Source organism: Silurus aristotelis (assembly GCF_946808225.1).
Source record: "Silurus aristotelis genome assembly, chromosome: 11".
Classification (NCBI taxonomy): domain Eukaryota; kingdom Metazoa; phylum Chordata; class Actinopteri; order Siluriformes; family Siluridae; genus Silurus; species Silurus aristotelis.
In genome coordinates, this window is record NC_139584.1 from 2,361,927 (window position 1) to 2,388,724 (window position 26,798).

Genomic DNA, 26,798 nt, shown 5'->3' on the forward strand with positions numbered 1-26,798 from the left:
ATATATATATATATATATATATATATATATATATATATATATATATATATATATATATGTAATAAATATGCTCAAAAAAGTAATGTGCGCTGCATGAATCGCACGTTGATCAGATTTGTCCCGTTAAAATAAATTTTGATTAATTTTAACAGCCCTAATATATATATATAAAATGGTTGCCAGATATTCAGTAAATCCAGCCATTGTGTTGATGTTTTGGTAGTGTGATGAATTCCTGTAGCCCTTTTATGTGATAAATACAAAGACAGATGGAAACAAAGTGAGAAAATCAGACACAATAGAAAGAAAGAAGAGAAAGATGTGCACACATACAGAGATGCTCATTAAATTCAGTACAAATTGCTGGTCTTTGGTCTCCTCTGGCATTTTTTTCCCCCTCAAACTGAAAAGGTTACTAAACATAAAAGTGGCGAATGTTTCCACATAAGGAATTATACATATATTTAAACTGGAATGGGAATAAAAAAATGAAGCAGAGATGACATAAAAAATAAAATCAAAAAACGGTATACATTCGGCGTCATGACGAGGAGTCGATAATCCGGCAGGTCGCGTGTTTTTTCTTTACGTTTTCCGCTTTTGTCATCCCGGCAGGTGACCTTTTCAATCCACGAGAATTAAATGCCTCTTTTCCACAAAATAAAAATCCATAAAGTCAATAATGAAAAAAAATCTTGATTCTAAAATCCAGATTTCTTTTTTTGTGTTCTGTTTTATTCTTAAAAAAAAAAAAAAAAAAAAATCAAAGTTCAGAAAGTGTGTTTTTACTGCCCCCTGTGGCTGTCTTGTGATATAATTCAGCTTCACGTCTGTATTAACAAAAGAAGAAACAAAGTCTGAAGAACCGTGAACGGTTTCGTCCTCAAGCAACAGGTGAAGAAAAAAAGAGAGAACTCCAAAAAAAAGGTTTATGTTCTGAACTTGAGGGAAAAAAAAAAGAGGGCAGAAAAAATATCTGTTAAAAAAGAAATACTGTTCAGGAAATGATGGTAAGGATACGTTTATGAACGTGAGCGACACTTGGCACCTTGTAGTCCGAGAAAAGTGAGACGACGTTCCTGTTTTCAGCCAATCACACGGCCGGCCTGAGAATCCTGCTTGTCCGCCATTGGACCGGATGCTGAGTAGACCACCAATCAGGAGACGGCTGTGTGTTACGTGTCGTCTCCAGGGCCAGCGATGGTGGGGAAGGGGTGGTTTCATTGGTGTGTTGACGGACGTCTACGGCTTCTGAGGACCTGGGGACAGGACGACGGGCGTGGACAAGCCGTCTACACTCAGTGCAGGGATGTGGATCTGATTACTCCCGTTAGTGGGGAACTGTTACAACAACAAGGACAACAAGTTAATCACTGCGTCTCTCAAACTCAAACCTTAAATCATTTTTCAGTTTCTATTACACATTTATTTGTTCCAGTGTTTTAGAAAACCACTGAAAAAAAATACAAATAAAAAATGTCAGCTACATACAAACATATACTGTAAATACATTATTATTTACAGTATTATTATTAATATTTTTATGCATTTCTTATCTTTTTTTATGAAAGGCAAATAATTATCTGGCAACCAGGGTAACTTGTCCTTAGAAAAACAAGAACTCACCATACAGCATGAAGACAAAATATTCCTGTAAATGTTTCAAAGTAATGATGGTGTTTTAAATTACGTAAATCATCAGGACACCTAACGACACTTTTGCTATGTTTCCACACGGACGGATTTAATCGCCGGACGATCATGGCGAATTTTGGTGCTTGCTGCATCAGTAAAACAAATGTTTATTGATTAAAAATTATTCTTCGGTGGAGTTGATCTTTTTATTTATTTTAATATCCGAGTAAAAAAAGAAGGACTGCGTGAATAAACGTGTTGTTGTGTTGAAGTTTTTTTTCCGCCTCTTTCATATTTATTTATTTATATTTTCCAGCAAAATGGTCGAACAGAAAATTGCGCTGCATTAATCGCTTTAAAATTAGTGCTTTTTAAAAATATATGTGTAATGACGTGTTATCTGGCAACCAGCGGACCTCGTCTCATTTTCCTTGAAAAACAGCAACAACAAAATTTTTTATTCTGGAACGACACAGATGTTGTGTACCTTGTTTTCTTATCACTGCTGTAGTATAATCTATTTGGACAAAAGTATTGGCAAAACTGAAAACTGAGTTTTCCACCCATATGTGGTTCTTCTCCATACTGTTACCACAAATTTGGTCTTTGGATGAAATTTTCCCTCCACTTAAACTAGGAGACCCAGACCTGTTCTGGCATGACGATGCACAAAATTATCTCCACGAAGATCTGCTTTGAATGGGTTGGACTGGAAGATCTCCTGGTATAGAGCTCCAACCCTGTTGAACCCATTTAAGATGAATTCTTCATGCTGACTGTAACCCCAGGCCCTTCTCATCTTACCTACATCCGTTCCTGACTCTACTAACTGCCTCTCGACTACAAAATCCAGAAGAACATCTTGCCAGAAGAGTGGAGGAACAGCAAATGGGGACTAAATGTGGAATGGGATGTTAAAAAGAAATAAAAAAGAAGTACATACAAATCTAAGGTACATGTTTATTCTGCTTAGCGCACTGCTAACCGTTATAACGTCCCAGCTATTCGCACGTCACGCATTTCAACAGTTTTGAGTTAAATTGAACCTCGGAAACATTCGCCAGACGCGTCGGTTCCTGTTCGCACTTACGTTAAAGCTGTGATAAACAGTCATTTCTTCACCTTCACCTCTTTCTCTCATGCTCAGCTTGTCATTTTCTCTCAGAAACAGCAACGTGTAAACTCCTCGGTCATAAACAGTTTCCCGTACAGGGTTACGTGAGCGTTAGAAGGGGCCGAGAAATAAAATATATGTTTCCGAATGTATCTACACGTCTACAATAATGTACAGTTGTAGCTGTTACTATAGAAACGATAACGCTAATAAAACCTTTCGGGTATTTGCTGGAACTTTTCGTATCGTGACGTACGAACACGTTCTGACCAATCAAACTGACTTTATAACCCGAAACTTGACTATGGTGATGATATGATATGGCAAAAAGTATTGAGACACCTGATTTTTCCAGTCATATGTGATTCTTCAAAACAAAGTTGGAGCCACACAACTGTCCATGTCTTTGGATGCAGTGGCATGAAATCTTCCCTTTAATGGACAAATTTATGCTACTTATGAATAAGAAACACGTCTAAATTACATATTATATATATGTATGTATTTTATATACGTTTTTTCTTATTCTTCTGATAAATATTTCTTCATTTTTGGTCACTTGCAGCCTTTTTTTTTATTATTATTAGTTGTGTTTATTAAACCGATTAATCAACTAATAGTTTTTAAAATGGATCCTCTATAAAAACAAAAAACAAAAAAACCCAACATAAAACAACATGCAAAATAGTACTAACCAAAAATAAAAAATAAACAGTACTGAATTATGGAAACGTGTTAAATAAAATAAATATATGAATTATATTACTAAATATTAAGGAAAATAAAAGACATGCATTCAAGTAAACAAAAAAAATTACAAAACAAATAAACAAAACGTGGTGTCAGTTGTTTGCCTCTAGAGGCCGCTCTCGTACTGTTTGACGCAACCCGGAAAAACTATAGGTATGGATTTTTGCTGATAGTTCCAGCAATAAACTATTGGTGCCGATTAATCAGAAAAACTGATGAAACTGTCGACCTCTAAACTTTAGGACTTTTAAGTTTGTCTCCAATGAGCGAGCCAGTTGCGAATGTGTTCATGGAAAAACTCCCTGAGATGGCATGAGGGATAAACCTTGAAACGATTCAGACTCAGAAAGAGACCTCATCCTTATGACTGAACACTGACTGAACTATCGTTTAGCTTTGAAAAAAAAGAGAAAAACCCCCACTACAACAAAATTTGTGAAAGGGTGCTCTGGGTGGTCTGCTGTTTGGAAATACGGTTTATTTATCAACAATTTTAATTTATATTTAATATAACCGATTCCTCTTAATATAATGAATATAATAAATATATCTTTGCTCACCTCAGGACTGACACATTCACTGTGTATTTTTTGATTTATTGAAGTGTCATACCAGACAGATCCAGCAGAGGGTGTACTTCATAAAAAAAATACAAAAATAAAAAAACCCTCTCTATATCATCCTTCCAGATTTACCTGAACACTCAAGCTTGAGTAAAAAGTTCTCAGCTCGTAAGCTCACATAAAACTCCGAACTCTTAGTTTATTGCGTAAGAGAAAGCGGAGAAACAGATATGGGTCTGTCTTGGTCTGCAGGCTCGCTGCGAGTGAAGCAGGGTTTCATGCGGATCTTCGGCTCAGTAATAAGACAGGAAGCTGAGAGGCAGCAGATGGTTCGGCGAGGCCGTGCTGGGAAGCTGGAAAAACGTGTGAAAGCGGAAGACAGGAGGGGAATTCTCACCTGGAAGGAGAGCTTGGCAGGACTGCGAGGGGCGATAGGACTCAGCGTGCTCCAGAAGTGGATGGTGGATGGGAGGGGACTCGGCGTCAACAACACCGGAGTCTGGAAAACAAACGGATGTTCGGGGGCTTTAAAAAAAGGAATCATCAGACAAGTTTTCTTTTATAAGGCAAATCTAAGTTAAATATCTAATGTTTTATTATCTCTTGACATAAAGATAATGTCTGTCTGACAGAAATAAAGACATCAACACATTTTAGAAACACAAATAAACACAAAGAGACCTACACTCAGATATATTATGTATTCGGGGTGTAACGGTACACATATTTGTACCAAATTTTTCAGTACAGGGCTTTCAATTCAATCACACGTGTACCGAATGCAATCCTTTTTACGTGCGGAACATAGTTACAATCTAAGTTCCCTCAGGAATGTATTAAGTGGCCGACCGCAGGTTTGTTTAGCCTCCGCCTCGCACTTATTTTTTGGCAATTATTATTAAACTTAAAAACATACACAACACTGCCAGGGGTATGAAAAAGGATTAAAAAAAGAAACTAGAGTTAGCGCAGTGTCACTGTGGATGCTCGCTCCGTACCGGAAATACGATTTGTAGTGCGGCGTTTTGAACATGCAAGAAATCGCTGCCACTTCCGTTTTTTTCCGACAGTCTAAAGATACGGATTCGTTTGCATTTCATGTCCAGCTTCAAGAATTTCTTTTGAAAGGAGAAAATCCTCACAATTTCGCACAGAAATTAAGACATTCGTTAAATTACGTTGAAATAAGTTGAAAAGTTACGTAGAACATATCCTTAGAAAATGTCATATTAAATATGTAAAACACACACACACACACACACACACACACACACACACACACACACACACACACACACTTATATACACATTTGTATTGATAAATGAAGTAACAAATAAAGAAACAAATGGAACCTATAAAATTCTTCCAATATAATAAAAAAAAGTGTAGTGCATTCATGATTTATTTAATTTAAATGCATTTCATTTGTATAAAATATTCTAAAATATTATTTTCTATATTATTTTCTATAAATGTATTATTTCACTATAAATTGTTTACACATTTTCAACTGTGGATGATCACAAATGTTAATAATAAACCGTGTTTTTAAAAAATGAGAGCAATTTTATGTTTTGGATTTGCGTGACTTTTCTGTACTATTACACCCTTGATATATTTTATCATTTAAATTATTTTTTTTTTTATTATATTTATTATTTTATATGAGACACACACAGAAAAAAGAGACCGACTCAAAAACCAGACACAAAAAAGAAACGATTTAAAATTTAAGATAGAGACAGACAAAAAGATATATACACACACACACACACACACACACACACACACACACACACAGGTCCCAGACTAAACAGGCTCAGTATCATGAATATGTTCCCCCAGAGTTCTCCTAATGTCTTGCCCACTCTGACTATTTTCAGAAATGTTTCTGGTTCTCCTGAGCTCTGGGTTGAAACAGAAATAGAGCTACAGGTTTTTTTTTGATGAATAATTCCTGGGCCGTGTGTCAGCACCACCCACGCTGTTCTCTCCCTGGGTCTGCCTCGGGGGTGGAGGCTGGAACTGTCAACTCGTACGTCACTGAAGGAGAACCGGCACGCTGCAGAGGACTACACTCAATCTGCTGCTTTGAATACACTCGCACTCAATAACACAACATTACACTACACACAACAGTTCACGTCCTAAACACAAACATACCAACAGCCAATTTACAATTTAATTTAGTCTCATTTATCGAGGAATTCATGATAATAATGATCTGAATAATTCATTAATGACACACAGACACACACACACACACACACACACACACACACACACACACACACACACACAAAAGAGAGACATATTTAAAAAACGACACAAAAAAATAAACATAAAAAAGAAACTAAGATAAAGACAGACACAAAAAGAGAGACAGATGCAAGAAGAGAGACTCAAAAAAGAGACAAACAAAAAGAGATACATACTCAGGAAAGAGAGAGACAAAAAAAGAGACTAAAAACAAAGACAAATAAAAAGAGAGACGTTTAAAAAAGAGACAAACAAAAACATAGAGACACATTTTAAAAGAGAAAGACAAAAACAAGACTCAAAATACTCAATAAAAGAGATACACAAAGAAATACTCAAACAGAGACAGAGATAGAAACAGAAACAAACTTAAAAAAGAGAGACACAAAAGAGAGACACAAAAATGAATCCTAAAAAGAGATTCGCTCACAAAAAAGGAGACACAAATAGAAGACACAAAAAAAAACAGACACACACACACAGACATACACAAAACGAGATAGACACACTCTTTATCCAAAATACCTGAAGCTACACTCCACCGACCCACAGCACCTGATCCAGCAATACAGTGCTGTGTGTGTGTGTGTGTGTGTGTGTGTGTGTGTGTGTGTGTGTGTGTGTGTGTGTGTGTGTGTTTCTGGTGTATCATGACAGGAAAAGACCAGTGTGCCTCCAACGACATTTTCCCAAAATACCCAGCCTTGCCTTTAATCTCCCCTCAGGAACCTACCCCCCACCCACCCCATCACACTGTCTGATCTCTCCATTGAAGTCTGGACACCAATCTCAGGCCTTTCTGTAAAATCCAAACTCAAAAGAAAGGAACGCACAAAAGAGACAGACTCAAAAAAGAGACACACAAAAAGAGAGACACAAAAAAGAGACACGAAAAAAGAGAGACACACAAAAAAGAGAGAGACACAAAAAAGAGAGACAAAAAAGAGACACAATAGAGACACACAAAATAGAGAGACACACACAAAGATGAGTGACACAAAAAAAAACACAATATAGACACACAAAATAGAGAGACTCACACAAAGATAAGAGACACAAAAGAGAGACACGAAAAAAGAGAGACACAAAAAAGAGACACAATAGAGACACACAAAATAGAGAGACACACAAAAGAGAGACACACTAAAAAGAGAGACACACACAAAGATGAGAGACACAAAAGAGAGACACGAAACAAGAGAGACACACAAAAAAGAGAGACACACACAAGAGAGAGACACAAAAGAGACACACACACACACACACACACACACACACACACACACACACACACACAAAAGAGAGACACACAAGATAGAGACACAAAAAGACACAAAAAAGAGAGAAACACTCAAAATAAACAAACTCAACAGAAAGATAGACACAAAAAGAGAGACACACACAAAAAGACAAACAGACAGATAGACAAAAAGAGAGACAGACACAAAAAGAGAGACAGGCACAAAAATTGCACACTTTTTGAAGAAAGATCTAAATAAAGATTCACACTTAAAGGAAAGACAACCAAATTAAAAAACACAAAAAGAAAGATACATAAAGACACACTCATACTTACACAAAGAGAGAGAGACGCGTTAAAAAAGCAAAATACTTAAAAAAGAGAGAAAGACTAAAAAACAGAAAAAGACACAAAAAGGAGACACAAAAACCCGAGAAAATCACGAAAAGAAAGACACACACACACACACACACACACACACACACACATTCCAAAAAGCTAAATACTAAAAAAAAACAGACACACAAAAGATACAGACTCAAAAAAAAAACACTCCCTCAAATTAGAAACAAACAAAGAGAGACTTGCTGAAAAGAGAGAACCACACAAAAGATACAAAGAAAGACACACACAAAAGAGTGTCTTTTTTTTTGTTTGTAGAATAAACTGGTGAACAAGGTGTGTGTGTGTGTGTGTGTGTGTGTGTGTGTGTGTGTGTGTGTGAGTGTGTGTGTGTGTGTGTATGGAGGATACTTACCAGGGCGTGAGAGGTGATGACGGTGGGTGTGAGGGTGTAGGTGTGTGTGTGTGTGTGTGTGTGTGTGTGTGTGTGTGTGTGTGTTTGTGTGTGTGTGTGTGTGTATAAAGGATACCCACCAGGGCGTGAGAGGTGATGACGGTGGGTGTGAGGGTTTGGATGTGTGTCTGTGTGTGTGTGTGTGTGTGTGTGTGTGTGTGTGTGTGTGTGTGTGTATAAAGGATACCCACCAGGGCGTGAGAGGTGATGACGGGGTGTGTGTGTGTGTGTGTGTGTGTGTGTGTGTGTATGTGTGTGTGTGTGTGTGTGTGTGAGTGTGTGTGTGTATAAAGGATACCCACCAGGGCGTGAGAGGTGATGACGGTGGGTGTGAGGGTGTTGGTGGTGCTGGCTGAGGCCAGCAGGCTGTTGACCGCAGCGCTGACTTTATCCAGAGACAGGCCTGGGGGGAGCGCCACAGGGGACGAGGGAAGCTCCAGCACGCGAGGTTTCTTGGATTTGGGCGGATGCACTTCCTGTGCGGAGGCGGGCTGCGGCGATTCGGCGGTGCTTGAGTCCTCTCCTGAAACGTCCAATGACAGAGATGAACATCTGAGCTCATGAAAACCATGGAAGTGTACCGACACTGAGCCGTGGTGTACCTGGATTTTGAGACTCATCATTCTGGTCCGATTCTAACAAAACAGGCTCTGGGCAGGAAGCTGGAGAAGCATCGACGTTCACCGGAACCTCCGGAGTGGACACAGGGACCGTCTAGGACAGAAGACACAATGGTTTAAACGGCGCAGGACAACAAAAAAAACAGCAGAATTTGGAATTTTAAATCCAGACCTCAGATTCGGGTTTAACGTCGAGGTCCACGATGTCCAGCAGATCTTCTCCGGAGGCGATGTTCACGTCTTTGGGCTCGCCGACTTGCGGTGGCTTTATGACCACGAAGACGGGGTGACCCTGCTGAGAGCTGACCACACAGTCGCTCCCGGCTACCTGGATCAGCGAAGTCAGAGAGCTGGGGTCCGACATGCTCGTCAGGTAGATCTGAGGGGGATCGCTGAGTCCCTGGGTCTTCTGCGGCTGCCCGTTCTGAGAAAAATGACAGGCATTAATATTCAGGAAGAAAAACGTCTCTGGGAAAGGAATGGACTAGACTGATTATAGGAAATGGTAACTAGTGTAATAATTCTAAAGTAGTCCAGATAAATCCCCAAGTTTGGGTTTATCTTTGTTTGGTTTGTCCAACCTTCTTGTCCCCTACTACAAATAATACTCTAAACAGGAAATCTGCTGGACAAACAGCACATGGCATAAGTGATTCCCCTCTAGAGGCCGCTCTCATAATGACAGCAGACCTTCTCAGCCACTCCAGCAATGGACGCAACCCAGAAAAACTATGGCTATGCATTTTTAGATAGTTCCAACAATCAACTCTCGGTGTCGATTAATTGGCTAAACCGATAATTCGGTCAACCTCTAGAACCATCCTCACACAGAGTGATCTCCAACTGAAGAGACATTGAAGTGTGCTTGTGGAAATTTGTGGAGATTCATTCAGCCACAAAGTCAGGTAAATTGAAGAGGCTTGAGGTGCAGGCGGCGTTCCAATTTGTTCTTGTACAACAGGGTTGAGGTCAGAGCTCTATAGCAGCAGATCTCCTGCTTTAACCCATAGAAAGCATACCTTGATAGATCTTTGCACATGTTGTCATGTTGGAACAGGTTTGGGTCTTCCATTTCAAAGGGAAAACTGCTAACAGTTTGGGGAGGAACCACAAAAACGCTGGAAATGACCCAATTTATTTTCAGATAAAGTTCAGCAGGCATGTGAGGAGCAGCTGCATTACAAAGCAAGCTTTTTTCCTCCTTCCTTTCTTCAGGCACAAAGAGCCCCTGCATGCTGTGGCACCTCTGTTTGTTTTTTCTTCACCTTCACCGACTCACAGGTAAGAACTTGTTTTTTAAAAACAATCTGGGTGTAACGTTACAACAAAATCACCAGGAAATCGCTCGGATTGTAATCCCACATACAGACGCACAAGTGTCCGGCGGCGCATTCGAGGCTTAGCAGGTCCCGGCCCGACACAGTGTGACAATAAGACTGTGACAACACACACACACACACACACACATGCGTACTGACTGGTATAACACCACTGTGCCTGCCAAATTAGCTGATAACAGCAGGCACAATAAACATGTTTACTCTGTTGGACTAACGTGAGGAAACAAGGCCTGATAAAGCAGGGCTGGGAATTATTCTTTTAATCACGTTTTCTGCAGCTGTACAGACGGAAAAAACACGACAAATCGCAAAAATAATCCCTAAAGGAAGTACCAAATACTTTACGAAATACATCTTTGGATGCTGTAGCATTGCGTTTTCCCTTCACGTGAACGGCAAAACCCAAACCTGCTCCAGCATGATGGGCACAAAGCCAGCTTCATGAAGATATGGGTTGTGAGTGGAAAATCTCCAGTTACAGAGCTTTGACCTCAAACATTATTGAACGTGAATGAATTGTTCTATGAAGAATCTTATAAATCCTCTAAATACTTAATGTACACACCCTAGGTGAGAACTTCCTGAAGAAAATTTGAACTATTCGACAATGTGGTATAAAAACGATTTTATGTAAAAGTGAGTGACCCACCGTAGGGGCAGCAGCAGGGGCAGGAGGCGTCTGTGGGCTGAGGGCAGGAGTGGTGCAGGGGGAGGGTTGTGTCACTATCACCTGGAGCCCGCTGCTGTCCGCTGTAGACGGACTGACCATCGCAGCCTGCTGAGCTTCTGTTTGACACACCAGCACCTGGAGAACGTAATTAATTAACATGAACAGTTTAAATCATATTTAGACCTGCGTTTTAAGTCATTCATTTTTTACATGTCATATACGCATTACAACAAAGTGACATGGAGTCTTCGCATATTCCAGTGGTGTCACTCAGGGGGCACAGGGTTAGCCATGATACAGCGCCCCCTGGAGCACAGAAACTAAAGGGCCTTGCTTGACATGCTGGGGCATGAAAATCCCCCAATCTTTTGATCAAAATCCCATCAAGCTACTACTCCACATTGTTCCCTCAGAAACAATTATGCAATGAAGCTTGTAAATTGCATTTTGCTCTGAAAATATGTGATGGTTTGACCAAGCTCACCGCTGCGGCCCGGGTTTGATCCCCGGTCAGGGAACCGACCCCAACCATTAGGGTTGCACAAGCCTTAGTGCACTCTTAGTGCCGGTCCCAAGCCCGGATAAATGGGGAGGGTTGCGTTAGGAAGGGCATCCAGCGTAAAAACGTGTGCCAAATCAAACGTGCGGATCATGAACACGGATGATCCGCTGTGGCGACCCCTAATGGGAGAAGCTGAAAGAAAGTTTTTCAAATGAATACTGGATAAAAAATTAACACTACATGTAAAAAATTTTATAAAACAGTACTGAATCTTAAAAACTTGAGAAATGCAGTGATTTACCACTAGAGGCCGCTCTCATAATGACAGCCTTGTTTTGTTTGCCACTAACACTAAAGCTCGCCCACAGGAGCACAATTCTTCTCCACTTTACGTTTCCAACAGGTTTGTTCTCCTCAGTGAAGCCCCCGAAGAGAAGAGCTCTTGTTATAGGAGACTCTATTCTGAGGCATGTGAAATTAGCGAGGCCTTTATGGGCACCAACAGCACAGGTCAGGTGTATACCGGGAGCCAGGGTCCGGGACATAGCGGGTCAGCTTAGGTCACACAGGAGCTAATGCCTTCAACATTCAGAGGTTACTAAGAGTAACATTATAGATGTGTGTAAATTAGCGAAAGCAATGTCCGATGCAGTAATATGTTTTGCGCAGCGTGGCGATGTAGCTTACAGCAGGTCATGGTCACTGAACAGCTGCATGTCCAAATAGTGCTTCAAAAACAATGTGGGCATCATAGATAATAGGAGCAATTTTAAGGCAAAGGCTGGCCTGTTAGGGTGGGACGGTATCCATCCCAGTCGGGAAGTGCTGCTCTCATTTCTTGTAATATTGGTCATAGTCTCAAAAAATGCACTAGTTAACCAGTGACTGTACAGAGCCAAGGCCAGGGAGCAGACAAACAGGCTAAACCGACTGTCTGCTAGTCATCACTCAGGACTCACCATATTGAGACTGTGTCTGTCTTTACACCAACATAAAATATTTAGCGTCTGAAAGCAAGTATAGGTAGAGTCTGGTTCCTCTCAAGGTTTCTTCCTTATGCATCTCAAAGTTTTTCCTTCACTACAGTCGCCACTTATAAAGAACAAACTTATTCATTCTTTAACACCGCATTATCTGTGTAAAGCTGCTTTGAAACAATGTGCATTGTTAAAAGTGCAATACAAATGAAAATCAATTGAGTTGAAAAAATTTAAGCGGAAAAATTTAGCTTCGGAAAAAAAAAAAATAGACATATAAATAAAAACATATAGAAAAAAAGAGATTCTGCCAAGCAGTAAACTCAGTCCTCACCTCTTGCATTGGGCGCTCAGTGCTGCTCGGTTTGGGCGTGTTCTCCACAGGCAGCTCAGTTTTTACAGCTTTGCTGGAGCTCTTGCAGGGCGTCTGCAGGGACTGGATGGTAAAGGTGGAGTAAAGCCCAGACTTCATGTAGTCGTTACGGGAGCTGCGCTGCACTGAGCTGGGAGACGAGCGCTGAGGCAGCAGGCTCTTCGAAAGGGAGGCAGCTGTGACGCTTGAGCACCCCGAGGCTTTAGATTGGACAGACGCCTCCGCTTTCTCTCCGCTGATGAGCTTTTGGGCGTCCTCGGGGCTTTTGAGGCCGTCAGCCGAGTTAGGATCAGGAAAGGTCACAAACTTGTAGACGAACTTCTGACCGCTGACTTTTTTTATTATGTTCTGGAGGGAAAAAAAAGTCAATTCAAGTGACTCGAATCAATAATATCGACAAGCTCAGAAACAGCTACCTCCAGAATGAACATCTCGCTTACCTTGTCGTAGTAGTAGCGTAGCGCGCGGCTCAGCTTATCGTAGTTCATGTTGGTTTTGTTTTTGCGAAGCCCCCAGAGACGCGCCACCTCCTCTGCATCCAGCAGCTTGAACTCGCCGTCGTTGGACGTCCAGGAGATCAGGTGCCGCTGGTTCTGATCATCCAGGAGGTGCAGAAGAAACTGCCACAGCGTAATGGACGGGTCCATGGCTGCACAAAAACATGAACAATACGTGCATATAAATATGTTACATGGACTTACGTGGTTCGTCGTCAAAACACAAAGTTGGAGGCATACATTTGTATGCGGGAGATTTAAATTCTCCCTTCGAACTCGGAGACCCAAACCTGATCCAGCATTAAAATACACAAAGCCAGCTTCATGAAGGTATAGGTTGGAGTGGAAGATGATCTGCTGTAGAGCTTAAACCCAATTGAAGACCTTAGGCATGAATCTTTCACACAGACTGCACCCCAGGCCTCCTCACCTCACCTACATCAGTACCTGACTGGCTAAATGACCAAAGATCTAGTGGAACATCTTCCCAGAAAATTGTAGGTCTTTATAGCACTAAATAGAGACTAAATATGAAATTTTCAAAAAGCACATACCAAGCTTATTCTCAGGTGTCCACAAAATATTTTTGCTTCGCTGGATCAAGGGCAAAGGTCCACATTATTAGTGGACAAATCAGTTAGCAGAATAAAACAACCTTTTAATCAATGTCAAGGTTTCTCGTCTGCGCACAACCTGGGAACGTTTCTACTTCGTTCTCAATTGCGATGACCTTCTATTTTGATATCGTGACCATGTGACCAGCTATTGGCTGCACAGCTCTGAAGTATACAGGGACGAGCGAGGCCGAGTCGGAGATAAGAGCGGTATTATGAAGAGCTCAAGGAGAACATTTCTGCTATACAGCAACAGGGAATATGTTTAATGTAGAAGATGGAGATTTAATTTTAGTATAAAATCTTTTTAAAAAGCTTCAATATAAAATTCGCTGAGACGAGATGAAAAGCTAAAGGAGCTGAAATGTAAAAAAACTAAAATAACATAGTAAAAACATTTTCATTTGAATAATAAAAATAATAATCATCATCATAATATAATGCTATTATTTATTAATACACTAACAGACTCAGGAACAGTTTTTACCCCAGAACCATTCGAGAACTGAACATCAACTATTGCGTTAATTCACTTTACAGACTTTTACCTCATATTTATTTATTTCCAACTGTACAATCTGTATAAAAATATTGTATGTGCAATACCTTAATATTCAAATGTGCATTGCTTAAATATTTAAATGTGCAGTACTTTAATATTCAAATGTGCAAAACGTTAATATTTAAATGTGCAATACTTTAATATTCAAATGTGCGAGGCCTTAATATGTGGAACTGGTATTTGAAGCCAAGAAAGTTAGATTTACAGAAATATAATTTTTTTGATTATTGTTTATTAAAACATACGCATGTGATTCCCGAGATGTGTACCGATGACCCTATTGTAATTCAAAAATATGATAAGTGAAGACATGGCCGAGCCTGACCAGGAGTCTTAAAGAGGTCCGGTTCAGTATGAGGTAGTGTACGGTCATTTGCCAACAACTGAATTAATTACCGTACATCATTCAGCAAAACAGAGCAATTTACACTAACGTACATCAACAGTTTATATTCTTTATATTCTTTGTGGTGCTCAGTTCATAGCGCTGATACTGATTCATCTTTTCCAATAGATTTTTTTATCTTTTATGGGCCTTTATAAAGGCAAAGTGTCAAATTCTTCAAAATCAGTCAATCAGAATTAGAGGTCAATCGATATGGGTTTTTCTCTGGCCGATGGCGATATTTAGAAATCACACAAATAGATATATGACGCCGATTTCTTTAACCGATAAGTTTCACCGATTTACTTTCCCTTCATCTCGTAAAAATCTAATATTTCATTAATAAAACATGATACAGAAAATTGCTTGAATTAAACATTTATTAAACAGCACAAGCCTCTCAATTCAGAGTACCAGGTTTTGGTTGTCCGTTAGCCTAAACCACAGCTGGACGAACGTTTGCAAACAAATACAGTTCTGAATTTTACTCACATTCTCTCAACAAAAACATCATCATATTTAACCAATGAAATCTATAAAACTAAAATAATTAAGAACCAATTATAAGAACTTAGGGGCGGATCTCATTGGCGAGAAAGAGAATCCGATTGGCTAATTAGCTTAGCGGTAGAAAGGCATAAAGGCAGGTGGAAACGCTGAGTTGCTTTATATATTCGCAGTTGTAGATATTTCGATTTCCTTGTTTGGACGCCGAATACAGACTACCGCCACCTGCTGGTAGGAGAGAGTTATGCTCTTTCTGTTCGAATTTGCAGCACAATCAGCCGATGGCGATTAATGATTAAAAAAATGGCAACTCATTTGGCAAATTACGATACAAACGTAGACGATTTATTTCCTACACTCCTTCCGTACTGTAGAAACCTTAGTTTCTACGCATGTGACAGAAATTTTTATTGTTTTTTTTATTTTTTATTTTGAATCGCTGTCGTCATTGTAAGATCGATCGTAACCGAACACATTCGTGGTGGGATGAGAACCGTTTTCTTCACCATAAAAAGAAACGTTTTTTATAACACAAATCTCGTCAAACAATGAAACATTCGTACCATTGAGAGGGTTTTTTTTTTTTTGGTCTATTTTACGGAATTATTTTCTCCAAAGAAAACAAAAAGAGAGAGAGAGAGAGAGAGAGAGAGAGAGAGAGAGAGAGAGAGAGAGAGAGAGAGAGAGAGAGAGAGAGAGAGAGAGAGAGCATGGGGATTTGACAACTGATATAATCCCAGTCCCGGTGTTTATGCGACTCGCGAGCCGAGGAGTTCGCTTCTAGAGCGTTTTTTCGAGCACGCAAATCAACCATATTATCCTTCCCCCCTCCCTTCGTATAATTACGCAAGGCGCGTTGAACACCTTAGAAACCATCGCCATGGTAAAAGCGTTGAAGCAACAGTAACTATGGAGTAAAGACAGCGTGTGAGAGCTCCTGCGTCAGGCTGAAATGACTGATAACACAATTACGCTCGACTTTTTTGCAACAGCGGAGGAACACTAATGTAACACATTACAGTCGAACTGCAAAGAGCTCCGAAACACAAAGAGCTATTTTTATTTTTTATATATTAGATTTCCATTTAGATCCTGGAGTCATAGAGATGTTACTCAGGTTGCATCACAGGATCCACAATCCACAAGGTCTCTTCCATTATTCCTTTTGCTCTTTGGTCTGAAGAAAAAAAATTAACAGATGTTCTTTTCACTTAATGAAATGGAAAAAACAGGTACAGGAGCAGATCTGGAGGCATCGTGCTAATCGAGGTCTCTGATCACGGGGACGCGACCCAATACCACGCTGTGGATGAGTTTCTACCTGGGCAAAAGGATGTTCTGGGGGGGGGGGGAAACAAAACAAATGAAACAAACACTAGGATCAATTCTTCTTGGTACATATGCACAGATTTTGAAGGAGTTCGAGAGGTAGGTTGTTCCAAACGTCTTGGAGAATTAAATACAGATCCTTTGTGGATGGAGGTTGCTTCAAATCCTTTAGTCTCTTCATGTTCATCCCAGACAAACTTGATGATGTTGAGATCAGGGTTCTATGGGAGCCAAAATTATTACTGTAGAACTCCTTGTTCTTCTCTACGAGATTGGTGGGATGTTTGGGGTCATTGTAATGCTGAGGAACAAATTTGGGGCCGAACTGAAGCCTTCTTCATAGTATTGCATGATGAATAAGTATCTGTCTATGGTGTATAAAAAGTTTGGAGACCTTTGTTACAGAGTGTTTTTGTGAACTGGGATGCGTGAATGCTGTCCAAACTCATACGTTCCCTCAGGTTTGTTAATAGTGGAGTGGTGGCTACCTTTTATCCCAAAGCTCCTTCATGTCTGTTTTACCATCTGGCTCTCCCTTTCAGTTATGTCCAAATGTGCATCCTGATCTTTCATAAGTATCCTGTGATCCTGCCCCCTAGTTCCTGGACCTCCATCCCAACTCCCCAGGTTGGAGTTCTTCTCAACTAGAAACCACTCTCTCCATATGAACAGCCCAAAGATCCATGAGGTTACTGTAACGAGTTGGAGAACCATGAAGATGGATTTGGACTGTGAGAATTAGAGGTTGGCCAAACATATTTTACCAATAGCGATAATTAGGATCGTAATTGCCGATAACTAGGGATGCAAAATTCTGGGAATTTTCAAGACGGGAAACTTTCCATGGGAATTAACAGGAATAAAAAGGGAATTACAATGATTGCAGGTGAGTCTATAACAGGGAATTTAAATAAACATATTACTATTTTTTATATTTTTGAAATAAATATTATGTTCTACTTACAATTAAATAAAATTTTAAAAATCAATTATTTTTTTTTTTTAATCTGTATTAGTTTGAATGCATGACAGGTTACAACCAAACAAAATGTTTTTATATTTGTTGTATAGGATACGTTTTTTGTATACATTCAAATTCAATTAAAATTTTAATTTAATTTCCTAATTCCTATACATTCCCATAAATTCCTGGTAAGTGTCCAACTTGGAATATTTCCAAAATTCCCCAGATGAAGTTTTCAACAAATCTTTGCCCCTTTGAAAACATACCGATCGATTAATCAACCAATTAATACAAATGACTAAAAAAAAATAAAATAAAAAAAAATAACTGAAACATGAATATGTGCTAAATTAAAATCTTTTTTCACCTGCTCCGGTTAGGGGTCGCCACATCTGTTCCTCCGTCTCCGTACCACCCTGTCCTCTATATCTGCCTTATGAATATATTAATTCTATAAATCAATATAATTATATAATAAGTAAATAATAATTAATAAATATAATATAGCGCTTTCTGCGCAGCCTGCAGTGTCACATGAAAAAACAAACAGGGGTTGATTTGCCTGTAGAGGCCGCTTTCGTGACAACAGCGGAACTTCTCAGCCACACCATAAATGGATGCAACCCGGAAAAACTATCGGTATGGATTTTTGCAGATAGTTTTAGCAATCTATTACCGTTGCTGGTTAATCAGAAAAAAACGATTAACTACTTGACCTCTAGTATTTCTTATAAACTATTTCCTTCACAATTCAGGGTACAATTTCAATAAATTTTTACCCTCCGGTCTCCATTAGTGAACCGTAGCGAACCTCAACAGTGAAGGAACTATAATGAATAAACATGTGGTAGGTCTGGTTCCTCTCAATGTTTCTTCCTCTTTCTCCACTCCAAGAAGAGATACACTTATGACGTTCAAATTTTAATTGCAATATCTATGTATTTCTATAAAGCTGCTTCCGGAACAATGTCATCGTTAAAAGCGATGTACAAATAAAACTGAAAAGATTGTTTATTCTTTTGTGTAATTTTTTTCTCTTTATTTCCTTATGGCTGCTGGTCTCTGAGAGCGACCAAACTAAATTCGTTGTAACTACAATGGCAAAAAGTCTCCTTATCTTTATCTATGTTGTGTTCGACACATTTATAGTAGGGTCACGGTGGTGCAAACGGTGAAGTCCTTTACTTCTTGACGAATACAATCAAAGCAAAAAGTGGGCGGGGTTAGATTAACGTTCTTGGTCGCATCTAATGCCAGCAACCAATCAAAGCAAGCTAATGCCGAGAAGGTGTATGGATAGCTACACATGACAATCTGTAATGGTAGAGAGGTATTGTTCCCCAAATCCAGGTTCTTGAAGATCATTCTGAAGATCGGACTGCAGTGTGTCGTCATGTTCACCGCAGTTCTTTCACAATGCTTATTTTCACAACAAGTGTCATGCAGCTATTACTCACTCCTCAGTGGAGCATCTGTGGACGTGATGCAAGGACCTCGGAAACTTTCGGACCCTTAAACACGTATTACTCAGAGGCAGAAATGAAGGACAATCAGGGTGAAAGAGTGGAAATTTCAAACGTGATGATTGTTTGAGCTAAACAGTAAGTTGACCGACCTCATGAACCATCCTGCGTCTACGATTAGGTGTAAATGGATTGGTCGAGGCTAGCATGCTGAGGTCGAGCGCCACATTCGCATTTCAATAGTACAAAACTATATCGCCGGGTTACTCCACCTAGACCGGATTTCAGGAAATAAACCCATAAAATAAAGCTGATATTAGCTGCACATGTACTAACCGTATGAAAGATCTCAAACACAGGCATGGAGACAGCCAATCAGAACGCAAGTGTACAAAAACATGTTTTTTTTTTATTTTGTCTTATAAGACCTGAGAAGCTCCGCCCCCTTTATTCTTGCATTCTGTCACAGTAAACTGAGAAGAAACATTATCCATTTCATCTCCGAGATTTCATTATATTCATAAGGAGATTTTTTTTAGTATTTCTGGAAAAAAAATGCATCCTAAAGAAAATAAAAAAGGTCTATAATAAAGTGAAAGGAAGAAAGAAAAAAAGGATTTATAATCGAAAGAAAGAGGAAAAAAATAACGATTTAAAAAGGAAGAAGGGAAGTAGGAAACGAAGGAATAAACTGAGGCTTTACAAAGAAATAAAACTTTCTTGCTTTCCTCCTTTCTTTGTACATACTTAATTTGCGAAGGAAAAAAATAACAAAGGAAGAAATGAAGGAAAGAAGGATGAGGGGATGTATTTGCAAAGAAAGAAGGGAAGAAAAAAAGAAGGACGAAAATATGAATGTGCAAGAAAAGAAGGAAAAAATAAGTAATTTACAGAGGAAGGAGAAAAGGAAGAGAAGCGGGAATGAAAGAATTTGAATGATTTACAAAAAAAGTAAAGAGAGCAAGGAAGGAAAGAGGGATGAATTTACAAGGGAAAAAGAAAAGAAAGCAGGATTCATGAAGTAAGGAAGAAAAAATATGGACGGATGGATGGATGGACGGATGGATAGATAGATAGATAGATGGATGGATGGAAGTAAAAAAAAATGAAAAAGAAAGAAAGAAAGAAAGAAAGAAAGAAAGAAAGAAAGAAAGAAAGAAAGAAAGAAAAAAAGAAAGAAAGAAAGAAAGAAAGAAAGAAAGAAAGAAAGAAAGAAAGAAAGAAAGAAAGAAAGGAGCTACATGGTTAAACGAAAGAAAGAAAGAAAGGAGCTACATGGTTAAACGCATGCTATATTGTGTATATATCATTATCACAAGGCTATTACAGTGTAATGAATAAAAGCAAACACACACACACACACACACACACACACACACACACACACACACACCTGTTTGCGCAGAAGGGAGGATGTGAATAAAAGAGCTGACAGAGAGGAGGAGGAGGAGGAAGGGCCAGCATAAATCTGCTTTTAAGTTTGATGACCTCAGGAGGACGGAGAGATGCCTGTGATCTGTAATAGCCAATTACCTTCAGCTCTCCGCCACTGAGGCCTGGAATCACCAGCAACACCTCCAACATCTCCTATACCTCCACCAGCTTCAACATCTCCTACACCTCCACCACCTCCAACATCTCCACCACCTCCTACACCTCTACCACCTCCAGCATCTCCTACACCTCCACCACCTCCAACATCTCCTACACCTCCAACATCTCCTACACCTCCAACATCTCCACCACCTCCAACATCTCCACCACCTCCTAAACCTCTACCACCTCCAAAATCTCCCACACCTCCACCACCTCCAACATCTCCTACACCTCCAACATCTCCAACATCTCCACCACCTCCAACATCTCCACCACCTCCTACACCTCTACCACCTCCAAAATCTCCCACACCTCCACCACCTCCTACACCTCCAACATCTCCTACACCTCCAACATCTCCTACACCTCTACCACCTCCAACATCTCCTACACCTCCAAAATCTCCACCACCTCCGACATCTCCAACACCTTCAACATCTTCATCAGCTCTGACATCTCCAACACCTGAGAGCAGCTAACAATTAATGTTAGCGTAAGATCAGGAGACACCAAACACACACACACCCACAAAAACACAGAATCAGCACCATATATAATACAAAAATTGAAAGAAAGAAAAGAAATTTCACCTATGGAAGGAGTATGAAAAGAAAGAAAGAAAGAAAGAAAGAAAGAAAGAAAGAAAGAAAGAAAGAAAGAAAGAAAGAAAGAAAGAAAGAAAGAAAGAAAGAAAGAAAGAAAGAAAGAAAGAAAGAAGAGCAGGAGGAGAATAAAGAAAAAGAAAAAAAGAAAATAAAAAGAACATTATATTGTAAACATGATCACTACTACATAGTTATTACAGTGTAATGAATACACACACACACACACACACACACACACACACACACACACACACACACACACACACTTTTCATGGTGTGACCCTGTGCTCAGGTTTCTATCACTTGACCTCCCTTTCTCTTTCCTGGGTGCTCAGGTTTCCTCCCTCTGTGAAAAGCACAGGGGACGTGTCCTGTCTACGCTACAGTGCGTCTGGGAGTGGAGGAGAGACCCGGTGTCCCGTCCAGCCCGTATTCCCGACTGCTGCTTGGTATTCCCGGGATACACTCTGGGTCCTGACCAGGAGAAAGTGCTTACAGAGAGACTGGAGAATGAAAACAGAATAAAAAGCTGAAGCAGATGATCCAACACGTCCAGACTGACGGACAACCTGATGGGCATGAAACCCGTCTGGGTCACGTCTGAGAGTCACGCAAAGCTTTTTTCGGGAAGTTTTGTGGAAATTTATTTCAGCACCTCACTACATGATGAATTGTGGCAAGTGTTGGTTGGAATGCTGTGGTTCTCTGGAACGTCCACCTCATGTTCAGACGTCAGAAGCACATGTAACGCGGAGTGCTATGACGCTACGCTCCAGCTCCTGTCTGGTTTCACTATATCGAGGCACTACTATTCTGTAAAATCTGTGAAGAATATCCGAGTGGACAGACCTGATCTTCTGGTTTACAGAGAGCTGTTTGGTGGTGAACACGCCGAAACGTGCTACACGGAAATAGTGAATTTGCAACAATCACACTCTCATATATAAACACTGCTGAGCTTTATCAGCGACATCGCACTGAAAATGACGAACAAAACAACTGCTATGGTCTCAAACTGGACTCACTCTGGTCTCGCTTGCTCTGGTCTCGCACAGGACTCACATTGTTCTAGCCCTGGTTTAATTAGCTTTGGTCTTACTAGCTCTGGTATAAAACTGGACTAGCTCTGGTCTCACTACTGGACTCGCATTGGTCTCACTAGCTCTGCTCTCACACTGAACTCATTCAGATCTCACTAGCTCTGGCCTCACTAGCTCTTGTCTCAAACTGGTCTTTGCCTCACCTCATTAGCTCTGGTTCCACTAGCTTTGATCCCAAACTGGATTTGCCCTGGTCTTGCTCACTCTGGTCTCACACTGGACTCATTCTTGTCTCTCTCTGGTCTACCTCTGGTCTCACACTAGTCTCACCCTGGTCCTATTAGCTCTAGTGGCACTAGCTCTGATCCCACACTGAACTTGCTCACTCTGGTCTCACACTGGACTCACCATGGTCTCCCCCTGGAATAGTTTAGGTCTACCTCTGGTTTCACCGTAGCCCAGCTCTTGTCTAGAGTAGTCTAGCTCAATTTGCTCTCGCTCTGGATTCACAATGGTCTCATTTTGGTCTCATGGGACGCCGTCTCAATCCAACGAATCAACACTGTGTTCTTTAATCGCAGCTCTTTTTTTTCACCAACGAGACATAAACCAAGAAACAAACTCCTGAGAAAGAACGACATTTTTGAAAGGAAAAAAAAAAAGAAAGATTTTAACTAAAAAATCTAAACTCACTCTGCATTTCCCCCAGGGGCATTTACATGTACACACACACACACACACACACACACACACACACACACACACACACACACACACACACACACACACACACACACAGCTCTGGATTACTGGTCAGAAGGTCAGGGGTTCGTGTCCCAGCACAGCCAAGTGCTGCCAATTTCAAAATCTGGGGACCAGACAGCAGATTTTTGGGTTACTTCGTCCACAAAACTATAAAAAAAAATCCAGCTTCCAGCTGTCCAAAAATAAAAAACCATCATCGTGGAGACGAGAAGCGTTTTCATTTCAGCGTTACGAAAATAAAACAGCAGACATTCGGTGATCATTTTACAAGCACACTAATGAAAAAAAAAAAAAAACAGTCTGGCAGACGAGAGACGCACGGAACCCCCGAGCCGTCCCGAATCAACCTGGAGTGTTTCCTAGGTGTTTTAAATCCTCAACTAATACAAAAGACAGTGAATTTTCAATCCTTGTCTAATATCTGCATGTTCTTCCTGCATCCTTACAGGTTTCCTCCTGGTTCTCCAGTTTCCTCCAACCTCCCAAAGCACACACGGTAACAACTTAACCCTAAACTCTAGGCGTTTGTGTGCGAGCATATAAACAACACCCTGCATATGACCTGCTGATCCTCTTCTCCATAGCTCTGGTCTCAACCTGAACTCACTTTGGTCTCACTAGTTCTGCACTCAAACTCGACTCGCTTTGGTCTCACGCTGGTCCGCCGTCATTCCCAGCGTTCCCGCCACAGTCTCCTGATCTAGCAGACTTCTAGAAGAGGACACTTATTTCACACCTGTCGATGCCCAAGATCTCCACATCCAACAGGTAAAGAGCTAAAGGAGAATTTGGCAGCCAGCGTGTGCATGCAAAAGCGTGATCAGGAACCGTGCATGCAGCATCTCATTCTTCATCAGCTTTCCATTCGTACATCATGGGAAAGGAAATCTTTGTGAAGTGTCAGAGGGTAAAACAACAACAACAACAAACAAACGCAGTCTGGAATCAAACAAGTCAAGTGTGTGTGGGTTTATAAATTACCTGCTCAGGTTTATTGCATGCTTGTATTTTGATGCATGTGTGTGTTTATTACATGTATATACACACACACACACACACACACACACACACACACACACACACACACACACACACACGTTTGCATGCATGCACAGGGGAAAAAACATGGAAAGCAAAGAAGAAGGAGAAGGAACTCACCACTGATGAGAGGGTTGGGATCCATGTTTGGTTCGCTTTTGGATTGGATTCGACCCCCCTCCCCCGCCCCCCCCCCCAAAAAAAAAGAGATCAGACCCAGGTCCACGTGTGTGCGTCTAGACCGCTTTCCAGAACCGAGACGAGCGCGATTCGCCTTCGGGATTACATAAAGTGATGCTGGGGTGTATATGCACCTCTTCCTCCATGTTAGCTAGCAAGCTAGCTCTGTGTGTGTGTGTGTGTGTGTGTGTGTGTGTGTGTGTGTGTGTGTGTGTGTGTGTGTGTGTGTGTGTGTTTTCCCTTTTCCCTTACGACCACCGCTCAAGGCACTCACGGCTTGGAATTCTTAACAGTAGAGCAAAAAAAAAAAAAAAAAGAAAGAAAATAAACGTCGATCACGTTTCCTGAGAATAAACAAAGAAGGTTAGTTCATTATTCTAACATGGTTACGAGCCCCCTGCTTCTTCTTCTTCTTCTGCTGTTACTGCTGTTGCTGCTTCTTCTTCTTCTTCTACTACTACTACTGCTTTCGTGCTAAATCATCATGAGTTTCCTCCACACTGTCTGAAGCAACCTGTTCTCGTTCCTCACCATAGTGGAAACCTCCACCCTCTAAAGTTCCCTGATCATAAAACACAAATATTCCTTTCCCCAAATTCACGTTGCTTCATGTTCTGTCTCAAAAAAAAAAAAAAAACACGCTGGTTATAACTTCACTTCACTACACTTCTCTTCTCTCTCTTTCTCTTTCTTTCACTCTTTCAGTGGGGCGCCTGCGTCACGTGACGTCAGGGAAACGAGAAGAAGAAGAAGAAGAAGAAGAAGAAGAAGAGAGGGGGTGGAAGCAAAACAAAAAAAAAATGGAAAAGAAAAGAAAGAAAGCGAGTGAAAAGATGAAAAGCAGAAGGATGACAATAATGTATTATGCACGTGTCAATTCCAAGAGAGGACAACAACACAAAAACACACAATCCTGTTCCTACACACAGCAGGAACCTGAGCACAGGGGCTGCAACCACTCACAGCAGGTGCCAATACTTTTGCATCCCAGGTTAATTGTTGTGTTAGTTGATCAAATTTATTGTCATTCCCGACATATGTGGAGACACACAAGGAGCATACAGGTGCAACATCTAGAAACATCTGAATGTACATGGGTATATAGACATAAAACAAAGAGGTATATGAGCATATAAAACCCATATATTACACATATAAACTATATAATATACATATACTATATAATATATAACATAAACTATATAATATACATATACTATATAATATATAACAAACTATATAATATACTATATAATATATAATATATAACAAACTATATAATATACAACATAAACTATATAATATATAATATACAACATTTCATTCCCCAGACACTTCTCCGTGTCCAGGGATCGGGCTGTCAAGGCCTAATATACAACATAAACTATATAATATACATATACTATATAATATATAACATAAACTATATAATATATAACATAAACTATATAATATACTATATAATATATAATATACAACATAAACTATATAATATACATATACTATATAATATATAACATAAACTATATAATATACAACATAAACTATATAATATACATATACTATATAATATACAACATAAACTATATAATATACATATACTATATAATATACAACATAAACTATATATTATACTATATAATATATAATATACAACATAAACTATATAATATACATATACTATATAATATATAACATAAACTATATAATATCCATATACTATATAATATATAACATAAACTATATAATATACTATATAATATATAATATACAACATAAACTATATAATATACATATACTATATAATATATAATATACAACATAAACTATATAATATACTATATAATATATAATATACAACATAAACTATATAATATACATATACTATATAATATATAATATACAACATAAACTATATAATATACTATATAATATATAATATACAACATAAACTATATAATATACTATATAATATATAATATATAACATAAACTATAGAATATACATATACTATATAATATATAATATACAACATAAACTATATAATATACTATATAATATATAATATACAACATAAACTATATAATATATAACATAAACTATATAATATACTATATAATATATAATATACAACATAAACTATATAATATACTATATAATATATAATATACAACATAAACTATATAATATACTATATAATATATAATATACAACATAAACTATATAATATATAACATAAACTATATAATATACTATATAATATATAATATACAACATAAACTATATAATATACTATATAATATATAATATATAACATAAACTATAGAATATACATATACTATATAACATAAACTATATAATATACTATATAATATATAATATACAACATAAACTATATAATATATAACATAAA

The 26,798-nt window shown here is 39.1% G+C and overlaps 1 protein-coding gene across 1 annotated transcript; it reads right to left on the reverse strand.

Moving 5' to 3' along the window:
• Positions 1–49: 49 nt before the first annotated feature.
• elk1 (ETS transcription factor ELK1) lies at positions 50–25,105 on the reverse strand. The gene is made up of 9 exons (XM_083554969.1): positions 24,326–25,105; positions 13,281–13,489; positions 12,802–13,188; positions 10,968–11,123; positions 9,151–9,402; positions 8,961–9,072; positions 8,661–8,881; positions 4,460–4,561; positions 50–1,341 (listed from the first exon to the last, which is right to left on the reverse strand). The coding sequence occupies exons 1-9, from the start codon at positions 24,348–24,350 to the stop codon at positions 1,243–1,245; spliced, it is 1,563 nt and encodes a 520-aa protein (XP_083411095.1). The 5' UTR covers positions 24,351–25,105; the 3' UTR covers positions 50–1,242.
• Positions 25,106–26,798: the final 1,693 nt, after the last annotated feature.